We start from the raw sequence: 10,652 nt of genomic DNA on the forward strand, positions 1-10,652 counted from the left end.
GCGAGGCTGTGTGTGTGTGTGTGTGTGTGTGTGTGTGTGAAGGGACTGGAGCGAGGCTCTGTGTGTGTGTGTGTATTTATGCGTGTATCTTCCCTCAGTGCCTCAGTTCCTGTTTATCTATCAGCTCCTTACAGGGCAGCCTGGGCTGGACACCTGACAGAGATGAAGCCAGGTGCTGTGGGCACCCCCGGACAAGACGAGGTGTCTGTCGGGTGCCTGGCACAGTGGCCCCACCCATGGCCCCAAACAAGGCCTCATGTTCCTGAGAAGAGAGGATCCAGGCTGTACCAGTGCACAGGGGCTTCTGGGGGGCCTGCCCCAAGGGCTGCCTTTGGGCATGCTCACAGCTCACAGGTGGGCGGGGCTGGCTGTTTGCACTGGTGCCTGGTGCCCGCTGCCCAGCCCTGCTGGACCACAAGCCTTCCAGGAGGCAGGTGACACTCTGGCTCCAGGGGAGCTCCTGGGGGGCCCTGGAGCAGAGGTGGGGCAGCCTTGCCTCCCCCCACTGGGTGGGGTGAGGGCACTCCAAGGGCCCCCCATCTGCTCCCTCGGTTCTGATCCTGCACCCACCACCTGGAGGCACCCCGGGGTCCCAAGGGCAGGGGTGGCTTCCTCCTGTCTCCTACCTCCCTGCCCTACCTGCCCACCTGACCAGGGCCCTGCCCGGAGACTCACCTGTCGCTGTAGGCAGCGGTGGCGGCAGGCTGAGCATATCTGTAGGCTGTGTAGCCTCCCTGTAGGGGGAGAGGGGAGAGGGGTGAGGGTGAGCAGTGGGCGCAGTGAGGTTCAGCTGGGGTGTGTGTGTGGCAGAGGGGAGGGGTGCTGTGGACACTCAGCCGCTGGCCTCGTGGGGTCTGAGGACCACCAGGAGATAGGGCTTAGAGCAGGCACAGCAAGTCTGCGCCGTGAAGCAGGGAGGGGCTGGGAGTCCTGTCTCTGCAGTGCCCCCGCTCAGGGGCAGCCGGGTTTTGGTCTCAGGGCCTGCAGCAAGAAGACCAGCACACTGGTCTCCAGCGAGTCCACTGCTCCTGGTGGCCCTACGGATGTGAGGGGGGCAGAATGGTGCTCCTCAGGACTCCGAGGGTATGATAGGCACAGACTGCCAGGCCTTTCTTGGGAGTGCCTGTGGGTGGATGTGGACCTTAGTCCTTTCAGCCCGGCACACTGCCCGTGGACCAACACAACCACACACACTGCCCTCGTGCTGAAGTTGACTCGCGGTGACCCTCCAGGGCAGGGTGGATCTGCCTTCGTGGGTTCCCCGACTGTAACTCTTCATGGCAGTGGAAAGCCTTGTCTTTCTCTCTCGGATCATTGGGTGGTTTGGAACTGCCGACCTTGAGGTTCACAGGCCAGCGTGTGACCCTCTGCTAGCAGGCCTCTTTTGGATGGGGACGGTCGCCCTGACCGGACTCTGCTGAGGGGCTCAGGGGAGCAGGAGTCAGAGTAGACACTGCCTTACCCCTCCTGGGTTCCAAGGACCCCCCTCCTCAAATTTGGATAGTTGGGGGTTGGGTACAGTGGGGGAGAACAGGGGACACACCCCACCCCGGCCGCAACTTACATAGATCTCAGCACCGTAAAATCCATCCTGATACACGACCCTGGAAGCAAACGGACAAGAGAGTGGTGGGCACACTGGAGAGGCGGGCTCTGGCGTCTGCTGGGGGACGGGGCACGGGGCCAGCCCTGCCCACGGGACCGGCATTTTAACAAGCGTTCGATCCAGTGCCCTGTTCGGTACAAGGACAGAGTAACACCTTCGCTGGTCACACCTTTCTCCCACACCCCCAAGCCCTCCCAGACCCCCTGGCCCAGCCTTGTGCACCCCCACTAGGCAGCCATCTTTCCCTCCGGGTGGAGGAGGACACTGCATCCTGGGGGCCTGTCCCTGTCCTGCACCGGTGGTGGGGGACCCTTGGGCCTTCCTGAACCAGTCAGTGGTCAGGGCTTGGAGAAGCCCCTGCAGGGGGATGTGTCCACGTCCACAGCCATCACAGCAACCCTCAGGGACACAGTAGAACTTCCCAGGCTGTAACTCTTTATGAGAGCAGAGAGCCTCATCTTGATCCTGAGGGGAGGCTGGTGGGTTTGAACCACCAACCTTGGAGTTGGCAGCTCAATTGGTAACCCAGTAAGCCACCAGGGTTCCTTTCTTCCACGATAAACACTCACTGCCACTGAGCTGAGTCTGACTCACAGTGAGACTGACAGGAGTGGGAAGGCTTTCTCTCTAGGAACTCCTGGTGGTTTCAAACCGCTGACCTTGTGGTTAGCGGCCCAAGGTGTTACCATTAAAACACCCTACCAAACTCAGTGTCATAGAGTCAATGCTGACTCATAGTGACCCCATAGGACAGGGTAGAATTACCCCCTAAGGGCCCTGCCACGGTGGGAGTAGGTGGGAGTCCTCATAGGGGGGGTGGCTACAGGTCTGGGTCCTCTGGGTCTCTGGGAGGTGTGGGAAGGCTGCCTAGCCTTTGGGGCTGCTCCCGACTCCCCACCCCACCTTCCCAGCCACCCCTCTGGCCCCTGCAGGTACTCACGCTCCGTAAGTTGGGATGGGGGGCGGGGGCGGCGCAGCCCGAAACGTGTTATACACTGCCCGGCCCCGGCCCCGCAGGTGTGCGCCCCGGTAGGCGACCGCCGTGCCCGTGGTGGGGTAAGGAAATCCGGTCACTGCAAGTGGGCGACAGAGGGCGTGAGTACCACTGCTTGGCTAGGCCCCTGCCCGGCAGCTCCCTCCCACCTGACCACGCCTCCAGATGACCACGCCTCCGCCGACTGCTTCCCTTCTGCCTGACCACGCCCCGACCTTCCAGTTGGCCCCGCCCCCACCCAACAGCTCCCTCCCACTGACCACCCCTCGGGGTGGCCACGCCCTCATAGAGCCCCCTCCCACCAAGCCACGCCCCAGTTGGCTAGCCACCCTGTAGGGCAGAGTAGATCTTCCTATGGGGTTTAGAACCCGATCTTTACAAAAGCCTTGTTGTCCCATGGAGCAGCTGGTGGGTCTGAACCACCAATCACTGTGCCCCCAGGGCTCCAAGCCCTTACCTGCATAGAACTCAGGCCCGTAGACTGCGCCTACTACTGGGTTTAACTTCCAGCCTAGAGAAGAGCAAGGTAGGTAAGTCACGCTCCACCCACCGCCCCAGGGGCCGAAATCCGAGGGCGTGGCTCTGCAGGGAGCGGCCTGAGCCCTGCGCATCCCTGCGCAGGTGCGCAGTCACCGCTGGGCGCCTGCAGACCCATTCCCAGGAGACACGTCTTGCATTCGGTCTATAAAATGGCCCTCGCCATCCTCCTGCCCCTGGGTCATGCCCCTGCCCTCTGGCTGTCAGCATTCGAGTGAAAGGCTGTGGCCAGTCACAGAAACCCACACACTGCTGGTGACCTCAGCGGCACGGGGCTCCTGGGGCAGCACAAGGGAGAACATGCCCCCTTTCTATGAGACTGACACGCGTTTCCAGTGTGTGACTGAGAAAACTGCCTGTGGCCACATCGACCCTCTGGCTATGATCCAATTTCACAGTGGCCCAGGGCGGGTGGCCAGCAGGCAGGGATCAGGCAGGCCTCCAGCCCCCATTTTTCCTTGCCCAGTCTAGACACCAAGTGCTCTCCCCACAACACTCCACAGCTGGGTGCCAATGGCCGCCCACAATACTCATGAGTCAGGGTCTGGAATAGGGAAGGTGACTTGTTGGGTTGCTAACCTCATGGTCAACAGTTCGAATCCACCAGCCACTCTGTAGGAGAAAGATGAGGCTTTCTACTCCCGCAAAGAGTTACAGTCTTGGACACCCACGGGGGCAGTTGTACGTTGTCCTGTCGGGTCACTGTGAGTCGGCATCGAGTTTGGTTTCTGGGTGAGCAGGTGACCACAAGCCAGAAGCAGCACCTTTCCTGCAGGTAGCCACGTCTCACTGGTCCCAGTACTCACACTGAGCTCTACTGTGTTCGGTGGGCCAGGAAGCCCACCTGCTGCTCTGCCTCAGTCTCATGGTCTCCTTGCTACAGCCTCTGGTGCCTCTGCCTTCAGACAGGGACTGCACACCCGCTCTCCTCGTGGGTCTTCCTCCTTGATGGTCCTGCAGGGCTCACTCCCCGCTTCTGAGAGGCCTCCTCCTGATTCCCGCAAGCCTCCTTGCCAGCTGGGGCACCCTCCTTGTTTGCATACTCCCTCACCCTCCCCACCCCCGCCCCCATGGTAGTTATATAATCCGTTGCCAACTTGCGCTTGAGACCATTAAGAGTGATGGGGTGGAATTTAGCCTGTCAATCAGGTCACAGCTTGATGACCTCATTTGGAACCGTTAAGGAGAAAAACAGCTTGCTGGAGGTAGGACAGACAGACATGTCCTGCGAGATATTCCCATTGACAAGACACATGGAGCTACACTAGAGCCCTGGAGCAGGAGGAGCCATGTGGAGACTCATGCCAGCGCTGAGATGCTTCCACCACCACTGGACCAACAAGCCTTTCCATCCACTGGCCTGTGATCTTCCTGCATTTGGCATCATTGCATGTATTGGGTAAGTCTGAAGAGGAATTTATAGATTGGTATCAGGCATATTGGACTTAGGAACTTGATCTAGACTGGGCTAGAATATTTTCTTAATGTTCAATTACTCTTTGGTAAAAAAAAAAAACTCTCTCTTACTCACATGAGTGGCCCCAGATTTGTTTCCCTAGCCAACCCAGACTAACCCCCCCTACTCCCCCTGCCCTATCTTTTGGTGGGATGTACAGAGACCTGGGTAGCAAAGCCATTGCAAAAGCATTGCTTTTTCACCACAAGAACTCTGCCCTGGGCTTAAACGTTCCTCTTTGCCAAAGCATCCATCCAAGGCCAGGCAGGCCGTGGTTGCCTGGTAACAACGGCAGTCAGAGGTCGGTGAGAACACTACTATCCCCTGCCAGAAGGCAGCAGACTCCGGCACGTGAGGAGGAAGACCGGGCCCTCCAAACTCCAGAGTGGACAGAGGTTTTGATTCACGAGGAGCTGAAGCCTTCCGTCTCACCCAAGCAGGGGGGAGACGGAGGCAGGGGGCAGGGGCAGGGGAGCAAGCTACAGAGAGGGTCACCAAAGGACACCGTGGACTTACCGGGGGCCTCAGGTGCCGCAGGGTCACTTAGGGTGAACAGAAAAGCTCTTGCCGCCCACTTCAGGACTGGCCCCACTGATAAAAACACCCCCACCCTCTCTCTCCAGCAAGAGACTTAAAGCCTGCCTCTCCAGCATCTGGTCCACCCTCTCTGGCACCAGGCCATCTTCTTCTGGAACACCAGGCCCACCGTCTCCAGCAGTAGCCACCTCTTCCTCACCGTCCGCACCCCCCCCACCCCTATCAATGCTACCATGATGCTGGCTCATAAATGCCCTCTGGTAGGGCAGGCATCACCAGGACAAGGAACCTGTTCTCATGGTGTTTTTTTCTTTTCCCTTTGCTACCCGCTCTGTGTCAGCAACTGTTCCGGCTCTTGTTAGGCGCTACCAAGTTGGTTCCGGGTTGTGCGACATCCTCGCCATGGTGATGTTTGAGTCAGTGGTGCAGCCACCGCGCCAGATCCGTGTCCTTGGTGGGCTCCTTTGTCGCTGCCCCTGGACTCTGCCAAACCTGAGGTCCTGCTCCAGGGCCTGGTCTCTCCTGACCGCATGTCCAAAGGCCGTGGGACAGTCTCGCCACCATCGCCTCTCAGGAGCACTCTGGCTGTACTTCTTCGGAGACAGAGCTGCTTGTTCGTTTGGTGGTCCCTGGAACTTTCCATCTTCTCTAGCACCACCCTCCAAAGGCGTTCACTCTGGGGCGGCCTTGTTTACTCATGGCCAGCTTTCCCATGGGTGAAATGCCACGGCTTGGGCCTGGTGCGCCTCAGTCCCCCACACGACATCTCTGCTCGTCAACACCTGAGAGAGGTTTGGGGCAGCGTGTTCACCCCGCGAGATGCACGCTGGCTCTCAGTCAGATGAGACTCTGAGCACCTCACGCTTTTCTCCGTTTGCCACGGTGTTGTTTATCGCTCGAGTTGTGAGGACTCTTGTTTTCTTTGCATTGGGTTGTAATCTGTACTGCAGGCTGCCGTGCTTGAGCTTCATCAGCCAGGGCTTCAAGTCCTCCTCGCTTTCAGCCAGCAAGGCGTGTCACCTGCATCCCGCAGGTTGTTCATAAGCCTTCCTCCAATCCTGATGCCCCACTCTTCTTCATAGAGTCTAGCCTCTCTGATGACTTGCTCAGCACACGGACTGAATAAGCGGTCACAGTTCTGTACACCTACACAGATGCTTTCTTCAGTACCGAACCCTGTGTAGTCATTTTACTATCCCTGTAATATTATGATTAGGTTGAAAACACTGTGGCCTATCTGGAAGTATTCCTTAAGTGTTTTATATACAAACTCAACTATCACTGAGTTGATTATGATGCAAGGTTTCGGAGATGTTAAATCTTCACAAGAGCAGTCTCATCTTTTTCCCAAGAAGCGGTGTCTGGGTTTGAACCACTGACCTTGAGGTTAGCAGTCGGGACACTTACCCAACAGTGTCATACATGCAGAGAGATAAAGTATAGACAATCTGCTAAGACAAACAGGTGACTGATATTACCTAGAACCCACAGGCACCTGTTCCCACTGAGCTGCGCACCCTGTGTAACGACAGACTTGGGAATGGATCTTCTTGGAACTGGGGATAACCTGTGACCACAGACACCAGAGGAGGGCTGAGGCCCACCTGTACGGTCCCTTCTCATCTCCACCTGGCCCACTCTGCCTTCTGCCTGGTGAGTCTGAAGTGGTGGGGAACGCTCAGGCAAAGCCTCATGGCCACAACGATCCACTGGAGCTTGTGCGCTGGGCTCAGCCAGCCCCTAGAGCCAGAACCTGCATCCGCAACACTGTCGCCCGCCAAGCCCTGGTCAGCAGAGATGCTGGCCGGCCGTGGTCTGACTGCCAAGGTGGGGAAGTCCTTCCCTTGCCCTAAGCCTCATTCAACACCAAGGGGCGGCCTCTCCAGCGGGCGCAGGGTGGGTCTGGTTGCCGATGGGTCCCCTTCTGTCCCCTCCTCCATTGCCTTGGCCTCCCCATAGGAGAATAGCCATAGAGGGACGCTCCCACATGGGTGCACTCAGCCTCCAGTGCCCACCGAGCCCCAAGCCAGCGAGGGAACCAGCCGCCATTGCACCAGCTCTGACTCGCGTGCCCTGTGGGTCAGAGCAGGGCGGTGCTCTGTGGGCTCTCGGGCTCAGGGTCCCCGTGTAGACTGCCAGGCCTTTCTTTGCAGGTGCCTCAGGTGGGCTCGGACATCCCCCTCTCAGGCAGAAGCCCAGTGTGCCAGCCGGCTGCACCCCCGGGGCCTTATCAGAAGCGCTTCGTGTTTCTGCAGCCGCAGGGAGCTGTCCCTTTGGTCACTGTTCCACTCATTCGCTGTCCCAGGCCCTTGCCGGGAACTCTCCAAGGCCCTGCAGTGCACGCACCATGGCCGCTGTCCGCAGGGGAAGGGCCCGAGTCTCAGAGCGCAGGAGGACCCCACGAGGGCCCCCAGCAGACTCCTGATAGTACCCGGCTTCCTACCATCAGCCAGGGTGGCTGACCAGCCTCTAGTGGATCCCCGTGATCCCGAGGAGAGCAGGATATGACCACGGGCGTCCCTCGGAGCCACGGGGCCAAAGCCATGCAGGAGCCCCTGTGGTGGGTGCAACCCTCCCCCCACCCCCCTGATCGGGGGCAGGAGTCGGGATGGCCCTGCAGCTCAGCGCCGCCTAGATTCCTACCGTTGGTATAGGGATTCACTGTCTTCTTGTTGGTCATGACGCGGGCCGTAGCGTTGTTGACCTGTACAGAGAGAGCAGGGGTGCCATCAGCCTCCTTCCCGCCCAGATGCGGCCCCTCCCGGGTGGTCGCCAGGGAAGGGGAACATTCCAGATAGGTCCAGGCTGGCCTCCTCCGTCCAGGGAGCCTCCATGGCGTTCCCTTCTGCTGGCCAATGCCCAGCCAACCAGGACCCTTGCCTGAGGCCACTGCGTCCAGCCCCTTGGCCTCCTGTCACTCCCCACACCCCCAGCACCAAGCCCCAGGCTGGGAGGGGTAGTTGGTGGGCTGTTCCCTCCCAAGCAGAGAGATGGCCACCCCTCCTGGGGGGAGCACTCAGCTTCAGAGGCCAGTGCTCATCACTGACGGCGGGAGGAGGGAAGGTCTGCGGGGCCCACTCTTCAGACCTCTGAGACCTGGGTCCCTCTGCATAGACAACAGGGTGGATTGAAGGGACCTCGGGCCAAACCTGAGTCTCCCCCTCCCCTACAGCTTCAGCATGTCTCCTGGGGCCCTGGAGACCACCTGGGGCTGGGCCAGCACCCCATCCTGCTGTCACTGTCCCCCAGGACAGGGCCTCAGCCCCTCGCTTCCAGAAGACCCTCCCAGGCCACCTTGCTGGCTCTGTGTTAGCTGATGACCCCTGCTTCCTGCCAGCCCTCCACTGCCCTGTGTGGACTAGGCGTTGGGGGGTGGGCTGGGCTGTAGACACCCCTGGTTCTCTGGGGAAGAGGCTGTTCCAGTCCTGGGCCCCCTGCTGTGGCTGCCTGACCACTCACGGCTGGCAGTGGGGGTGAGGGGACAGGGCGGGAATGAGGTGCAGGGCAGTGGGGCGAGGCTGCCGCTGCATTTGGCAGAATGCCTGTCCTTGATTTCAGGGCTGTCACAAGGGGAGTCACAGGAGTGGGAGCGCTTGGTGAAGCAGGTTCGTGTTCAGGACAGGGACCCCTCAGGGCCCTCTGTTGGGGGCTGATCATCAGGCTTGGAGGTAGACGCTCTCAGATCAGTCTGACAACTCATCTCAACATAGGGGGCCATGAGGGCCAGGGTGAACCCCACCCTGATCCCTCGGGCCCTCCTGCCCAGGAGCACCGGCCTGGCTCTTCGGGGTAAGGTGGTGTTGAGGGTACACTTATCTGAGCACCTCAATTTTCCGTCCCTCGACAATGGTGCCATTCAGCTTCTCCCGCGCTCGGTCAGCATCTGAACTGGTCTCAAAAGTGACAAACCCAAAGCCCTGTGCACAGGAGAAAAGGGCAGCAGATGAGAGGACAGCAGATGGGAGGACAGCAGATGAGAGGACAGCAGATGGGAGGACAGCAGATGGGAGGACAGCAGATGAGAGGACAGCAGATGGGAGGACAGCAGATGGGAGGACAGCAGATGGGAGGACAGCAGATGAGGGAGGGCAGCAGACAGGAGGACAGCAGATGAGAGGACAGCAGATGGGAGAACATCAGATGAGGGAGGGCAGCAGATGGGAGGACAGCAGATGAGAGTACAGCAGATGAGGGAGGACATCAGATGGGAGGACAGCAGATGAGGGAGGACAGCAGATGAGAGAGGACATCAGATGGGAGGACAGCAGATGGGAGGACAGCAGATGAGAGGACAGCAGATGAGAGCACAGCAGATGAGGGAGGACATCAGATGAGGGAGGGCAGCAGATGGGAGGACAGCAGATGGGAGGACAGCAGATGGGAGGACAGCAGATGAGAGAGGACATCAGATGGGAGGACAGCAGATGAGAGAGGACATCAGATGGGAGGACAGCAGATGAGGGAGGACAGCAGATGAGGGAGGACATCAGATGGGAGGACAGCAGATGGGAGGACAGCAGATGAGAGAGGACATCAGATGGGAGGACAGCAGATGAGGGAGGACAGCAGATGAGGGAGGACAGCAGATGGGAGGACAGCAGACGAGAGAGGACATCAGATGAGAGCACAGCAGATGAGGGAGGAGAGCAGATGAGGGAGGACATCAGATGGGAGGACATCAGATGAGGGAGGACAGAGAAGGAGGCATAGAGAAGACAGGGGAGGGGTGGTGAGTCAGGTGGGCTGAGGACCCTGAGACCTGTCCTGGTGCTTAGGCTGGGTGTGAGAACTGACTGCTGGCCCTTCGAGGGGGTCAGAAAAAGCCACAGCAGCCCTGACCCTCCACCAAGCCTTTGGGGTGCATCTGGGATGGTGTCCCCGACCCCAGGGGACAGTCTCTACCAGGCCATCATTCCCAGAGTTGGAGGCAGCTGGGATTGTGTGGCCAGGCACCCTCCAGTTCCCTACCCCCAGTTCCCTACCCCCAGTTCCCTACCCCCGGAATACCAGGCTGACCCCAGGGTCAGTCCCCCAGGCTGAGTGGTGGGAAAGAGGGTGGGGACCCAGGCCACCTGGTGGTCAGCAGAGAGCAGTGAGGCAATAGGGACGCAGATAGCAGGGGGGCAAGGAGCAGGGAGGGCACAAGCACCCACATCATCAGGCATCCCTGGGTGACACAGTCAATGGGGGCAGGGGGCAGGGAGGGCACAAGCACCCACATCACCAGGCATCCCTGGGTGACACAGTCAATGGGGGCATGGGGGTACAAGCACCCACGTTGCCAGGGGTCCTCGGGAGACGCTCAGGAAAGAGACGCACATTTCACTGTGAGCGGGGTGGGGTGACTGACATCCAGCAGCAAGGGGGGTGGGGTGGGGGCTGTCTCTTGCGCACCCACCTTGGAGCCTCGTTCGTTGAAGATGATCTCCACATCTAAGATCTTTCCGAATTGCTGTGGAGGCAGAAAGGATGGGGGTGGGGGAGGGGGAAATGTCAGCCTGCACCCACCCAGTGTCCTCCCA

At 59.5% G+C, this 10,652-nt stretch overlaps 1 protein-coding gene across 3 annotated transcripts in view; it reads right to left on the reverse strand.

The window, feature by feature from the left end:
• RBFOX3 (RNA binding fox-1 homolog 3) overlaps positions 1-10,652 on the reverse strand; it is a 257,622-nt gene that overhangs the window by 2,909 nt on the left and 244,061 nt on the right. For all 3 annotated transcript variants that reach the window (XM_045299844.1, XM_045299842.1, XM_004709113.2), the window contains 7 exons: positions 10,529-10,582; positions 8,955-9,047; positions 7,774-7,834; positions 3,058-3,111; positions 2,547-2,679; positions 1,565-1,604; positions 676-734 (listed from right to left, as the gene is read on the reverse strand). In XM_045299844.1, the coding sequence (XP_045155779.1) occupies positions 676-734; positions 1,565-1,604; positions 2,547-2,679; positions 3,058-3,111; positions 7,774-7,834; positions 8,955-9,047; positions 10,529-10,582 (494 nt within the window). The remainder of the gene's footprint in view (positions 1-675; positions 735-1,564; positions 1,605-2,546; positions 2,680-3,057; positions 3,112-7,773; positions 7,835-8,954; positions 9,048-10,528; positions 10,583-10,652) is intronic.

This window comes from Echinops telfairi, unplaced genomic scaffold (genome assembly GCF_000313985.2).
Source record: "Echinops telfairi isolate 266 unplaced genomic scaffold, ASM31398v2 ScPeMD7_7458;HRSCAF=8496, whole genome shotgun sequence".
Classification (NCBI taxonomy): domain Eukaryota; kingdom Metazoa; phylum Chordata; class Mammalia; order Afrosoricida; family Tenrecidae; genus Echinops; species Echinops telfairi.